We start from the raw sequence: 15462 nt of genomic DNA on the forward strand, positions 1-15462 counted from the left end.
CTGATTTTTAATTATATTTTTTTGACATAAACTGATTTTTAATTTTAATTTACCTTTTTTTTTAAATAAAAGAACCCATAGCTGACCGCATAGGTGCTCTTTAGAAACGGGTTTTTCTATACTACATCCGGTGAAGACTATGGGGGTGATTTTTTACCCTTGATCAACACAAACCAATATTGATGTGTGTTTGTGTGTATATGAATGGTATAGATCTACTCAGTATATTCCACCCGAGCGTTGGCAAGATGATTCGAAATTTGGTCAATTGATACAAGCTCACTTGCTCCAACCGCTAAGCCATCGACTGCGAGACGTTCTTCCACCTTAGAGCTATGATGCACAAAAACTTCAGTGCAGACGCTTTTTCACATTTCGGAAATCGAAACGACATGACACGTGGCAAAAACGTCTCGGGGCCGTTCCTATAAATACATATAAGTTTCGATAACATTTCTAGTAATGCTAAAAAATAAAAATAAATTCTTTTCTACCGGGAAAAATCCAAAATTTGTTTTAAACGAAAAATCGGAATGGCCTACGTTTGAAAAAAATATGATAGATTGAGCCCATTATCTTAAAAAAGAAAACAAAAAGAGCCCATTAAGTAGATTGGGCCTTTACATTTAGTTTTTGATCCTTGCACAGATTTGTAGCCCAAGCCTATTTACACCATGTACCTACTTCGGCAAATCTAAGTGGGCAGCTTCAACAACTAAGTTAGTGGTCAAATTTTGGTCAAATTATTGCAATTATTATAGATCAATAACTCAAATTCGGGTAAATTACGATCACCACCCCTGATGTGAGGCTAAATTACAAAAAAAGTCTATTATTTGGTAATTAAAATCATCCATCAACTATGAATCTTGTTACACGTTCACCCTTATGGTGTTATATTCAACATAATTTACTAGATTCCGTGGAATGTGCTATAATTTGCACTCGTTTTGTGCAAAAGTACAGCTTCTGATGCTTATGATGCAACACAATCTGATATTTACAAGCCAAGAGACACGTCTTATGATCATCTTGTTTCAAAATGTGGAGCTCGATTGAGATCAAACGGATACAAACTGGAGAATATTCTACATTGTCTAGAAAATTTCTTTAAATTTGACACCGCAAACATGAACGTGTAAGAAGATTTATAATAAATAGGATGATTGTAATTATCCAAATGGAAGATGATTTTTCGTAATTTGACATTATCTCAAGTGGTGACTTTAATATCATGCACTCATTCGTATTAATCTTAGGTATTCGCACTCAATTTATACCTCAATAATTCTACTTAAGTGAATGAATACTTCATCATTTCATATATACATTAATAAATACAATCTATAACATAATAAATGTAACAAACATAATATTTATTGATTAGATGAAATATTTTTTTTTTTATAATAATTTATGTGTGCTGCTGATGCTATTTCAAGAAACATAGTACAAACGGTTCTTTGTATTGAGCATCAAACCATTCCTAATATTGCCAAACACCAAGCCAGGATCTGAGGATAAAGCCTTCTGCCAATTGCACACCAATTTTCTGTTACTAATAATTATAATTTCACCCCCAATCATTATTAATTAGAAAAAAAATAAATTTAAAAATAATTAAAGAAAAATAAAAATATATAGTCTTGCAAATGTGTAAAAAGTTGATAATTAAAAATCAACAGAGACCAGCCAACAAGTCTGTCCACAACTTTGCTTCATCAGTGCTGGTTCTGCTCTGCTGTCTGCATCAACCACACTCTTATTAAAAAAATCCATTTTTAACTTTATTACATTTACCCTCTCTCTCTCTCTCTCTCTCTCTCTCTCTCTCTCTCTCTCTCTCTCTCTCTTCTTGAGTTTTGACACGTCTCCCATTAAGATTCATACTTAAAATATCCCAACAATTATTATAACCATCAAATCAGAAATCTTGTTTGGTGTTATCTATTAAATCTGTTTTCTTTTCCTTTCAATTTTTTCCCCTACAAAAAAATTGTTACATATTAGTACGAGATTACAAAAAAATCTACTCATGTTTAAATAATTACAATCACCATATTAAATATGAATTTTCTTACACTTACATTTTTTGGGTGTTAATTTAGTGAATTTTTTTAGATTATGTACATATTCTCCAGTTTGTATCCGTTTTACTCCATTCGAGCTCTACATTTTAAAACAACATAATCATAAAATGTGTCTATTGGCTTGTAAATATCAAATTGTGGTGCATAAAAAACCTATATTTTTGCACAAAGCAAGTACAAGCCACAGAACATTCCACATAATCTAGAAAATTATATTGAATTTGACATCATAAGAATAACCGTGTAAAAAATTCATAGTTGACGAGTGGTTGTAATTACCCAAACATACAGGGTTTTTCCGTAATTACCTAAAAATAAATAAGATAATTTTGAATTTGGTGAAATTGGTTGTGGAGCTGTGGAGCATTAAATATACACAAATGTAAAATTAAATCTATCCCAAATGGCCTCAGAATCTAAAAAAGGCACCACTTTTACCATCTATCTCCCATGTGCAGTCTTTATGATAAATCACCAGTCAAATGCACCCCAAAATAAATACTTCCTTTTACTTTTTATCATCTTCCATTCTTGAAACTAAAAAAAAAATTAGAAAAAAATCACACACCCTCCATCTCTCTCTCCTCTTCTCTCTCTCTTCTTTCTCTCTCTAGAGCAGAATGTTTGAAGAGTCTGCATCTGAAATACCTACTTCAATATGGGCATCAATGAGCAACTGGTTCACACCAACTGTTCTATTTCTGCTGCTAAACATTGTGATACTCACCATTTTTTTCACCTCAACTTTTGCAAACCAGATACACAACCAAAATCAAAACCAAAATCAGAACCAAAACCAAAACGACACGTCACCAAAGATTGCCAGATCGCCTTCACTGCTGCAGCGCATCAAATCAGCTAATTTATACCCTCACCACACATCTCACAGAACCCAAGATTCCGACACCCTCTTCAACCTTAACCACTCCCAAAACCCCGACACGCAGTCCCACTACTTCTTCGAAGAAACCCACGAGTTGAATCATCAAGAAATCGAAACCCAGTTCGTCTTCGAGCAGAAAGATCCGATCTTGAACGGTTTCAACCCGGCCCACGAGTTGAATCATCAAGAAATCGAAACCCAGTTCGTTTTCGAGCAAAAAGATCCGATCTTGGACGGTTTCAACCCGGCCCACGAAGAGAAAGTTCAAGAAGAAGAAGATGAGATGCAGAGTATGGAGGAGGTTTTCAGTCAGGTGACAGGCGGTCACTTTAGCAGGACCAAATCGGACACCGAGCCAACCGCCGGCGAGTTGCCGACCAAGCTGCCGGCGAGGATGAGGAAGTCGGCGAGTATGAAGTCTCCGTTCGGGCATTTCGAGGAGGAGAGCATAGTGGAGGTGCGGCGGCCGGCCACCGTGAGGGAGAAGGGGAATGCTAAAGTGACCGACGGTGACGAAGAGGTGGACGCGAAAGCTGACGATTTCATCAACAAGTTTAAGCAGCAGCTGAAGCTGCAGAGGGTGGACTCCATTATCAGGTACAAGGACATGATTGGGAGGGGGAGTGGTGGAGGGAGGTAAAAACGCTATTGTGGGTCTTTTCAGGGACTGTTTTGTAATTTTTGGTATTTTTAGGGAAATACTGAAATAGTTGGATTATTAAGGGGTTGTTTTGCAATAAGTTTTGGTGGTGATTCCGGCTATAATATGGTGGTCGGTTAGATAGGATTAATGTGTAATCTTATGCCGCCCTCCTCCGCCCCATGTGTTAGGTTGGACCTTTTTGGCCATGTTTTGCTTTTGGATGGGCATTTTAGTCATTTTAATGTTGTTGCATTCATGTGTAAATTTCAATGATAGTAGTAGAATGGGGAGGGATTAATTTTCACTTATTGTCCTATTTTTCCCTCTAAATAGGATTTTCCTATTTGTTAAGGCTCTATTTGATGTTACACCCGTAGAATACACTGGGTGATTATTCACTGTCGATCCGCGTATAATCACGCACATCCTTGTGTACGTGTGTTATCAATGATTAAAAATTACCTGATATTTTTCATTGGTCATTGACCATTTTATCTTTAACAAGTTTTCAAGCATTTCAATGTTATTTTATTTTGATTGTATCATGATTAATGAAGAACAAAAGATGGCATGGTGAAGTGATTAGTCATGTAACTTGGGAATCTAAGGTATTAATTAGTGTGTGGGTCCATCTTCAATTATGTCTAATTATCATCTTCATTATGCTTAATTAGTGGGGGTTTCACTAACAAAAATATACAAGTGGGGCTGGATTATGTGAATTATTAAATAGGCCAAAATTCACTTTACACCCCTCGATTACGAAATAACAAAACCATGTTAACGATGGGCGGTGGCGTACTTAACATGTTACAACGTTTGTCAGATTAATCTTTATATATAAAAGAAAGAAATGTAAGTGCACCCATAAATAACTCTAGTGACACTTTTGTAATTATATTTTTGGGTAAATTACACTCACATGCTAAAATAACTTTAAGGTCTATGTGGCATCGATAATTACACTCACCCTTGAAACAGAGTTAGAAATTCTAATTGGATAATGCATTGGATAAGTTATTCCGATAGAGTTCTAACGGACTATTAGTTTCAGGAAATGGTGGAGACAACAAAGAGCTATGGATGATTTACGAAATATTGGAGGGAGCCATGTCCCCTAACTCTATGTTGTCTCTATCATTAGCTAAAAGCAATAGTCCGTTAGAACTCAATCGGAATAATGTATCCAATGCATTATCCATTTGAGTTTCTAACTATGTTTCAGGGGTGAGTGTAATTATCAATACCACATGGACCTTAAAGTTATTTTACCATACCCCAAGGGTGTGAGTGTAATTTACCCTATATTTCTTTTAATTATTTTTCCTCTAATTTTTTAATTATAAATTTTCAAAATCAAAATTAAACATTAATCTCTTAGTATTTTTCAACCCTACATCTCTAATAAATAACTCCTGTAATTATAAATAGACTTTATTAGTGAATGAACCAAAATTTGCCTAGCACAACTTCATCTCAAGAAAAAAAAAAATTAATACTACCCATTAGCAAAGTGTATATAATCTGCATGTAAAACAAACTAACCTTATAAATATCACAAAAATGGCCGGTCAAGATCCAATGGGGGCAGGCACCTCCTTCCCCTTCGCCACAGCCGTTGCAGCCGCCACAGCAGCCTCCGCCGCAGCATTCGGCGGCGGGGGGTGGGCAATAATCTGCTGCTTCTCAGGCTGCTGTGTTTCCCTCTGCGCAAGAAGCGCCTTAATCTGACTCCCCGTGAGAGTTTCCTTCTCGAGCAAGGCATTCGCAAGCGCATGCAGCTCATTATTATGCACCGTCAAAATTGTTTTTGCATTATTATAAGCAGTCTCCAAAAACTCCCTAACTTCTTGCTCGATAAGCAAACGAGTCTCCGTGCTCATGCTCTTACTATTGTCATCGTAGTTGTGGGCCACCACACCCACATTTTTACTCATCCCATATTTCGTAACCATTGCTCGAGCAAGGCTGGTTGCTTGCTGCAAATCGTTCGACGCTCCAGAAGTGACTTCCGGTTCGCCGAAGATTAGCTCTTCGGCGACCCGCCCGCCCATACAAACATTTAAACGGGCGAGCATTTGCTTACGAGATATACTCGTTTCGTCTTTATCTGGTAATTGGGAGACCATACCTAGGGCCATGCCACGTGGCACAATGGTGGCCTTGTGGACCGGGAGGGCCCCGTCGGTGTGGATTGCCACGAGGGCGTGGCCGGCCTCGTGGTAGGCGGTCAGCTTGCGGGACTCCGGGGAGATAACGGCGGACTTGCGCTCGCTGCCCATCATTATTTTGTCCTTTGCGTGCTCGAGGTCTTCCATTGTGACCGATTTGGAGCCGTCCATGGCGGCTTTGAGGGCAGCCACATTGACTAGGTTCGCCAGGTCAGCGCCGGAGAAACCGGGTGTTCCCCGAGCGATGATTGAGAGATCCACGTCTTCTGCTTTGAGAACCTGCAAAGGGCGGCGTGGAAATATTAGTAAAAAAATGGATTGTTCATGCAGAAAGCTATTATGTTTCTTTGTATTTTGATATGAAACAATTTATTCAAATTATTTAAAAAAAAAATTAAACTGGTACATTCAAACTTCAATTGTGAATGGTTTACATCCAATGCTCTAAAATACTTCAGATATCATGACATTATAGGCCTCGTTAGGCTGGTAAGATTAGCCATCATTAATTAAATAATCAGACTTTTAGGGCCCAGACTACCTTAAGATAAGGTATGATAACATAATATTTCTGGGTCGACCCGGGGAATTATTGTGTTTACCAAACATCAAAACAAAGTCAAAATATTTAGTTAATCATGGCTAAATCTCCCCAACCCAGCAGTTTGTAAGGCTAATCTTATCTTGAGTACCAAACGAGGTCTTAGGCTACTCAAATGTAATAAACAAATATATTTGTCCAAAGATACGAAGCAGCAAATTACCTTCGACATGTGGACTTCCAAAATCTGCCTCCTCCCTTCAACATCGGGATTCGGAACAACAATATGCCGATCGAACCTTCCGGGTCTCACGAGCGCCTTATCAAGCAACTCGGGAAAATTAGTTGCTGCAATGACGATAATACCCTCATTCTGTTTGAACCCGTCGAGTTCCACAAGCAGCTGATTTAAAGTCAGCTTCATATACTGCTGATCTTTAGGGTTTCGGCTTCCTCCTATAGCATCAATCTCGTCTATAAATAATATACAGGGCGAACTCTTTTTGGCAGCGGCAAAGAGGATTCTCACTCTACGCGCACCAACGCCGACAAACATTTCCTCGAATTCACTGCCACTGCACGAGAAGAAAGGTACACCTGCTTCTCCGGCAATGGCTCTTGCTAACATTGTTTTTCCGGTGCCAGGTGGACCCACTAGAAGAACGCCTTTCGGAAGCTTGCCACCTAGGCGAGTAAATCGCTGAATTTTTTTTACAAGATTTGTATCGTGAGAATCCACGTATACCTTATCGTTTTCTCTTTCTTTAGTGTGTTTCCATGAGATAGAAAAGATAATAAAATAATAGACTTACCTTCGGATCACGAAGGTAGTGAACAATTTCCTCCAGCTCAGCTTTTGCCTCGTCAACTCCCTTCACGTCACTAAATTTCGTATTAGGTTCCATACTGGGCCGCACTTCCTCGCGTAAAGCAGGCCGTGCTAAGAGAAGGCAACGGAGATTTAAGTAAAACTCTCCTTATTCAGTCAAACATTTCAACTGAATCACATCACACTGCATAAAGAGCAGAAAACTACTGAAAGATACGTCATTTACCTTGACCAATTCCCCTATCCTCCATTATTGCCCAAACACCTGAAATTAAGAGGAGGGTCGAACCCCAAGCACGAATAGTACGCCATAACTGCACCTTGAAATTCCCCTTGTCGGCAGAAGCCATGTGTATAGGAGCACTTGCAGTACCAAGAACTCCATCTTTTGAAGATTTTCCAACATTTTTAAGAGCTGCAAATGCTCTGATACTTTCTTCCTCCGCGTGTGAGCTAGCAGCTCCACACATTCCTGTAACAAGTCCAAACGTTAGTATAGATTAACAAACATAATCTTGTTTTCGGGAATAATTTCGAAAATCGGGCCAAGTATTTGCCTTATCTACTCACCAATGTGCAATGTCTTGAGAAGCTCACTTTCATCAAGGCGGTCAACCTTAACTAAAGCCTTGACATATTCAGCAAGAGCTGATTGGTTGTAATGTAGTGAAGGATGACTTTCGAACAATCTTATCACTGCTTCCGGATCATTCCGGTAATAGAGCTCCTTGAGATATGCAGCATCGCTCGTTCGGTCATTATAGCGCGGTCTACGAGATAGACCACCGAAATATCTTGATCCACCGAGGGGTCTTGTCCCGACAGTACTTGGAAGCCTGTGGGCTAAAGAAGAAAAAAAACTGAAGATTAAGGTGATGCTGCAGAAGAACACGAAAAGTATAACTGAACAAAAACCTGCTGCAAATAAAAAACTCGTCGTACTTTTATCCTAAACCTAGCATTATGGTAACATGAAAAATCTCCGAGTGCAAGCAATGTACCCAGAAGACACGAAGAACAATAAAAAATTTCATCATAAAAGAAAGTTTGATGATTATGCATCGAACATCTATCACCATTAAATCATGTTTCCGTTGAACAATAATACGTCATCAACTAACAAATCAAGGAAAAAAGCCGATAAGGCGGCGTGCTCGGGGTTAACGAAAAATGCATACCGTCTCTTCTAGCATATGATGGTGAATAACTTAATTGCCTCAACTGTGAGTCCTTCCTTCTGACCTACAACCCCACACCATAACCATTAATTCAGAGAGGCTTACGATCAATAACCATTTCGATGAAATACGATACGCAAGCCTAATAAACCCTAATTTCGCTGATCATTAAATAAATAAATTATAAACAAAAAAAAAAAAAAAAAAAAAAAAAACAATGTTTGATCTTCAATTACAGTCAAGACAAGCAGAATTAACCGATAAAATTATCCCCTCCAACAATCCACAAAAAAGAATTATACTAATTTTATTTTTTTGAGTGAGAACTAATTAAGCAAACGTAGACGCTGCTGCATTGCAGTGATGAACTAATCTCGTACAGTACGGTATTGTGTATTAATCGATGAAGGTTTTGTAACTCACCTCACTGAGAAGACGCCTCAAAGCCATATTTTTCTCCAGTATCTGTATATGTTTCTCTGCATCTGCAAATTTTGGGAATTCGTCAAGGAGAGAGAGAGAGAGAGAGAAGAGGGGAGGGGAGAGAGAAAGCTCTGGACCCGACCCAGGGACCCGTGGGGTGGAACCGGTTTTGCATGTTCGCCCGAAAATGCTTAAAATGAGGTCAAACTTCCTAACCATTGGGTCAAATCAATTTATTGAAATATATATATTGAAAAAACATACAATGTAAAATGATAATAATTGTTATATATGTTGAATAAATTATTAATTGACACAACTATTATTACTAAATAATATTAAAATAAATTACTAACAAATGTAATATTATAAATTTTGAAAAATATCAAGAATCGCGGTTCAATATCCTCACACATCTGTGATTAATTATCATATTTAATATTATAAATATTAATAATCTCAACTATTTAAAAAATGTAAAAATTAGCTCAATTAAACATAAATAAATACATGATTTAAATCAAACTCACTTATACTATTATTGATAATGTTAGGGAAAAAAAAAAGAACAAATAGATTATCATTCATTTTCAATTAGTTTTCCTACTTTCACTGAGAAAAAATATTTTTCTTACTTTAAAATAAAACTATACACGATGATTAAGAAGTAGAATCAAAATATGAAATGTTTTTTACGGTTTGAAAATTACTATTTACGGTTCATAACAAAAAACATTTTATCTCACTAAAATCCCAAAACCTCCCAAACTGCAAATAACAAAAAAAAAAAAATCGAAAATTCGAAATCAAGCTTGAAGAAGGGTTGGGCTTCGATTTTTGTAGGTAATTTTGACTATTTTATGTGTAATATGCATTGGGTAGGTCGATTACGGAACCAATTTCATGTTAAAAAACCCTACAAACCGATTTGTAGGGCTTTTTTTTTTCGCAAAAACATGTTGGAACGCCCAAGATGGGCGTCCAAGGCGTGGGCGTTCGTACACGCCTTGGGCGCCCATCATGGGCGTTCAATTAAAAAAAAAAAATAAATAAATAAATTTTGCACTGGACGCCCAACTCGGGCGCCCAAATGCAGCTTGCACGCCCAACTTGGGCGTGCACTGCATGAATGGGCGCCCAAGTTGGGCTTTTACGTGTTTTGGGGGGATTTTTGGGTTTTTTTGGGAAGTTTTTGGATTTTAGGGAGATAAAATATTTTTTGTTATAAACCGTAAATAGCAATTTTCAAACCGTAAAAAGCAAGTCCCATCAAAATACTATTGTGAATTTTCTTTTAATATTTAGTTTAATTAAATATTAAGATTTCAATTGATTAAGCTTAAGTCCTTTCAATTAGCCTTAATTATGACGAGAATGTATTAATCGAATTATCAATTTATAATTAATGTTTAATATCTTTTTAACTGAATTCTATCATCAAAAAAGAATAAAATTCAATTTATAAAAAACTTAAGAATCAATCTTTTTTTTTTTTTTTTTTAGAAGAAAAAGCTTGCAATTTTATTCAACGTGCTTTTCAGCAGATATAATGTTACATATTGTAACAGGAAGATCCTCAAGAGCATAATTTCCCATATTTGACAAAGCTGCTATTTCATGAGCCACTTGATTTGCCTCTCTGAAGATGTGTTGTATCTGAAAATGCTCGAACCACTCCCTCTTCCGCTTAATATCCTCAATAATATTCCCGTACGGAGCTTCGGAAATTGCAGGTTCACAAACTGCGCAAATAACCTCCATCGAGTCACCTTCAATTACAATTCTTCTCCAATTATTTGTTCGAGCCATTTCAAACTTAAGAATCAATCTTTTACATTAACAATTTATTCAAATAGTTCAATCGAATTTCCTTTTTTTCATTTAAAAAAAAGTAAAAATACAAATTGAAAAATCCAATTCGGACCTGGGTCCCCTGACCCGTCGGGACCCACCCGTACCTGGCCCCGCCTCGTCATTAACTGTATATTATTAATCATTGACTGACTAGTTCGACATAAACAAAAAAAAAAAAAAAAACAAAAAAAGTTCTAACCGATCTTTTAAGGTCACATAAATTACAAGCAAAATAAAAAAAAATTGCAAGTGAACTCACTGACGTTTATTTCTACAAACTTCTATTCATATATAAACTTACACAAAATAATACTCCCCATTGGCAAAGTATATTATAATCTTAAAACAGGCTTCTTCTGCATGTAAAACAAACTTACCTTATACACATCACAAAAACCGCCCGTCAAGATCCAACGGGGGCAGCCACCCCCTTCCCCTTCGCCACGGCCGTTGCAGCCGCCACAGCAGCAGCCGCAGCAGCATTCGGCGGTGGGGGGTGGGCAATAATCTGCTGCTTCTCGGGCTGCTGTGTTTCCCTCTGCGCAAGAAGGGCCTTAATCTGACTCCCCGTGAGAGTCTCCTTCTCGAGCAAAGCATTCGCGAGCGCATGAAGCTCCTTATTGTGCACCGTCAAAATCGTCTTTGCATTATTATACGCAGTCTCCAACAACTCCCTCACTTCTTGCTCGATAAGCAAACGAGTCTCCGTGCTCATGCTCTTACCATTGTCATCGTAGTTGTGGGCCACCACACCCACATTTTTACTCATACCATATTTAGTAACCATCGCTCGAGCAAGGCTGGTGGCTTGCTGGAGGTCGTTCGACGCTCCAGAAGTCACTTCCGGTTCACCGAAGATTAACTCTTCAGCGACCCGCCCGCCCATACAAACATTCAAACGGGCGAGCATTTGTTTACGAGATATACTCGTTTCGTCTTTATCTGGCAACTGGGAGACCATACCTAGAGCCATGCCACGCGGCACAATGGTGGCCTTGTGAACTGGAAGGGCGCCGTCGGTGTGGATTGCCACGAGGGCGTGGCCGCCCTCGTGGTAGGCGGTGAGCTTGCGGGACTCGGGGGAGATTACAGCGGACTTGCGCTCGCTGCCCATCATTATTTTGTCCTTTGCGTGCTCGAGGTCTTCCATATTGACCGATTTGGAGCCGTCCATTGCGGCTTTGAGGGCAGCAACATTAACTAGGTTTGCCAGGTCAGCGCCGGAGAAGCCGGGTGTTCCTCGAGCGATGATTGAGAGATCCACGTCCTCTGCTTTGAGAACCTGCAAAAGGTTGCGTGGTGATATGAAGTTACACTAGATTGTCTAATGGACCTCCCATGATCCAACAATACAACTAGATTTCTATTAATCTTATATTGAAAGCCAAACGAGGCCTTAAGCTACTCAAATAGTCAAATAATAAACAAAGATATTTGTCCGAAGATAAGAGAAGCAACAAATTACCTTCGACATGTGGACTTCCAATATCTGCCTCCTCCCTTCAACATCAGGATTCGGAACAACAATATGCCGATCGAACCTTCCGGGTCTCACGAGCGCCTTATCAAGCGACTCGGGAAAATTAGTTGCTGCAATTACGATAATACCCTCGTTCTGTTTAAATCCATCGAGTTCCACAAGCAACTGATTTAAAGTCATCTTCATATACTGCTGATCTTTAGGATTACGGCTTCCTCCTATGGCATCAATCTCGTCTATAAATATTATACAGGGTGACCTCTTTTTAGCTGCAGCAAAGAGATCTCTCACTCTACGTGCTCCAACACCGACAAACATTTCTTCAAATTCACTGCCGCTGCATGAGAAGAAAGGTACACCTGCCTCTCCAGCTATGGCTCTTGCTAACATAGTTTTTCCAGTGCCAGGTGGACCAACTAGAAGAACACCTTTTGGAAGCTTGCCACCTAGGCGAGTAAATCGCTACGATTTTTACAAGATGAGTGTCGTGAGAATCAAAGTATATTGATAACTTCATAGAATCTGTCTATCCCGTTAAAGCTTTGTTTGGCCACCTTTTGGGCTACAATTCTGTTTTATTATGGGGACGAAAGTAAAAGTTTTGTTTTTAATTTTTTTTGTGTTTTGAGAAGAGACAAATACATGTCTTAGTGTTGGGGGAAATGTAAGAGATTTTTGTAAGTCTAATTTGAAGAGACTAATATACATAAATTATTTTTTTTTGGGAAGAGCAAAAACGGGACCAAACAAAGCCTAAACAACAAATTTGGTTATTATGGATAAAAATGCAAAAAACAAACATAACAAGTGAAATCAAGAAATAAATCTCATTAAACATTATGGATCGAATAATTATCTATTAAGAGCCCGCTTAGCTAAGCTTATTTTAAACAACCGATAAACTCTTACATCTGATAAGTTGTTGCGTCTTATTTTTAGAGATAATTTTTGAAGTGTTTGGATAGAAAAGATTATAAAATAATAGACTCCATTGTGTAGTTACCTTAGGATCACGAAGGTAGTGAACAATTTCCTCCAGCTCAGACTTTGCCTCGTCAACTCCCTTCACATCACTAAATTTCGTATTAGATTCCATACTCGGTTGCACTTCTTCGTGTAAACCAAGCCCTGCTAAGAGAAGGCAATGAAGATTAAGTATAATTCTTCTTATTCGGCCAGATATTTCAACTGAATCGTATCGCACTTCATAAAGAGACGAAAAGAACAGAAAGGTATGTCATTTACCTTTACCAATTCCTCTATCCTCGATCAATGCCCCAACACCTGAAATTAAGAGGAAAGCCAAACCCAAAGCACGAACCGTGCGCCATAACTGCTCCTTGAAATTCCCACCTTCGGCAGATACCATGTGTATAGGAGCACTTGCAGTACCAAGAACTCCATCTTTCGAAGATTTTCCGACATTTCTAATAGCTGCGAATGCTCCGATACTTTCTTCCTCCGCATGTGAGCTAGCAGTTCCAGACATTCCTGTAATAAGTCCAGACGTTAATACATATTTATATTTAAGGAATCCAAACCAAAAAACTAGATTTTATTTTCATTTTTTTCAAGGAAACATGTCTTGAAAGAAAAGAATTTGAGAATGAGGTAATGTAGATTCGTACTGTTGCAAGAACCAAATCATGTCTAAAGATATCGGAGGAATTGGAAGGTATTTTGGAAGAAGGAATGTTATCGTGGCAGTGAAACCATGTTCGAAGGATAGAGGAATTTTTGAAAAAAAGTTCCCAAAAATTTTTGAAGTCCAATTTTGAAATGTTTAACAAACATATTCTTATTTTGGGGAAGAATTTCGAAATCGGCAACAAACATACTCACCTCTGTGCAATGTCTTGAGCAGCTCACTTTCATCGAGGCGATCAACCTTAACCAAAGCCTTGACATATTCAGCAAGAGCTGATGGGTTGGAATGTAGTGAAGGTTGACTTTCGAACAATCTTATCACTGCTTCCGGATCATTCCGGTAATAGAGCTCCTTAAGATATGCAGCATCGCTCGTCCGGTCACTATCGCGCAATCTACGAGATAGACCACCAAAATATCTTGATCCTCCGAGGGGTTTTGTTCCAACAGTACTTGGAAGCCTGTGGGCTAAATAATAAAAAGACCGAAGATTAAGGTGATGCTGTAGAAGAATATAAAAAGTATATAATTGAATAAAAACTGCTGCAAACAGAAAAGTTTAAATCAATGAATCCAATATAAGAAATTTAGGTCTGCCAAACGATTGAAGTTATAACATATACAATATTTTTGTTCGAACTAGATTAAAACATTAAAAGTTCAAACAAGAAAGCTTCATGATTATGAATTGGACATCTATACACCATTTGATCGTGTTCCATCGAACATACGGAAAATATATATATACATCAGCAAAATAATTCATCAACCAACGAAACAAGGAAAAAGCCCAACTGTGAAAACTTAGTCAAGGAAAAAACCGTGGCAGTCAATGAAAGGTGCATACCAGCTCCTCTAGCATATGGTGAAACTCGATAAGATTGAGCAGCCAGATAGCTTAACTGCTTCAACTGTGATTCCTGCCTTTTGACCTACAATAATCCGCAAATCATAATAAACCACAAACACTGATAGAGTATCGAATTTTGAAGGCTTACAGTCAAAAAGCATATTAATGAAATTTTAATGAGAAAAGGAGTTTATAACAATGCAATCTTCTAATCCATAACCTAATAAACCCTGATTTTCGCTGATTATTAAAAAAAAAAAAAAAAAAAAAAAAAAAAAAAACTATCTTTCATCTTCAATTAGAGTCAAAACCAGCAGAATTAACCCATATACTTGTCCCTTCAACAATCCCCAAATAATTGTATTAATTTATTTAACAGTAAGAACTAAATAACTCCAAAATTAGGGCTTTTGCAAACGATAAACATTGCATTGCACAGTAATAATCTCGCGAAAAATCCCAAATCACTACAGGGAAACAAAATATACACATGCGATTGTATTAATCGATGAAGGTGTTGTAACTCACCTCACCGAGAAGACGCCTCAAAGCCATATTTTTCTCCAGTGGCACAAAAAATTAGGGTAAAAAATTAGTAAAGAAAGATCTTTCGGTCAATTAAAATAGCCTGTGTATAAAACTATTTGTATATGTTACTATGCATCTGCAAATTTTGGGAATTTCTGAGGGCAAAAGGGAGAAGGTCGTCTGGGGAAGACGGAGGAGAGAGATTAGAGAGAGAAAGCTCTGGACAGAGAATAGAGATTTTTCAGTTTTCGTTCGGGAATAATTAATTACTTAAAAATGAATTTTGGACGAAAAATAAATAAATTAAATATATGAAAATAAATATACATATCCTAAATTTTTTAT

General features: G+C 37.8%; 3 protein-coding genes across 4 annotated transcripts; 1 reads left to right on the forward strand and 2 right to left on the reverse strand.

The window, feature by feature from the left end:
• Nucleotides 1-2294: 2294 nt before the first annotated feature.
• Nucleotides 2295-3924, forward strand: LOC105967197 (bromodomain protein (DUF761)). Its single transcript, XM_012991786.2, has one exon. The coding sequence runs from the start codon at nucleotides 2711-2713 to the stop codon at nucleotides 3611-3613; it is 903 nt and encodes a 300-aa protein (XP_012847240.2). The 5' UTR covers nucleotides 2295-2710; the 3' UTR covers nucleotides 3614-3924.
• A 1113-nt stretch (nucleotides 3925-5037) lies between these two features.
• LOC105967100 (ATP-dependent zinc metalloprotease FTSH 4, mitochondrial) lies at nucleotides 5038-8970 on the reverse strand. The gene is made up of 7 exons (XM_012991671.2): nucleotides 8759-8970; nucleotides 8336-8399; nucleotides 7728-8000; nucleotides 7384-7629; nucleotides 7141-7268; nucleotides 6552-7028; nucleotides 5038-6066 (listed from the first exon to the last, which is right to left on the reverse strand). Exons 1-7 carry the CDS (start codon nucleotides 8783-8785, stop codon nucleotides 5188-5190), a joined length of 2094 nt encoding a protein of 697 aa, XP_012847125.2. The 5' UTR covers nucleotides 8786-8970; the 3' UTR covers nucleotides 5038-5187.
• Nucleotides 8971-10822: 1852 nt separating this feature from the next.
• On the reverse strand, nucleotides 10823-15429 carry LOC105967099 (ATP-dependent zinc metalloprotease FTSH 4, mitochondrial). 2 transcript variants are annotated; one of them, XM_012991670.2, is made up of 7 exons: nucleotides 15118-15429; nucleotides 14587-14671; nucleotides 13935-14207; nucleotides 13338-13583; nucleotides 13096-13220; nucleotides 12078-12554; nucleotides 10823-11894 (listed from the first exon to the last, which is right to left on the reverse strand). In XM_012991670.2, the coding sequence occupies exons 1-7, from the start codon at nucleotides 15142-15144 to the stop codon at nucleotides 11016-11018; spliced, it is 2112 nt and encodes a 703-aa protein (XP_012847124.2). In that variant the 5' UTR covers nucleotides 15145-15429; the 3' UTR covers nucleotides 10823-11015. The 2 variants fall into 2 exon arrangements, with proteins under 2 accessions (XP_012847124.2, XP_012847123.2); XM_012991669.2 differs by having other exon boundaries at nucleotides 13096-13223; nucleotides 15118-15428.
• Between the last annotated feature and the right edge of the window lie 33 nt (nucleotides 15430-15462).

Source organism: Erythranthe guttata, chromosome 5, assembly GCF_056151865.1.
Source record: "Erythranthe guttata isolate IM_541 chromosome 5, IM_541, whole genome shotgun sequence".
Taxonomy (NCBI): Eukaryota; Viridiplantae; Streptophyta; class Magnoliopsida; order Lamiales; family Phrymaceae; genus Erythranthe; species Erythranthe guttata.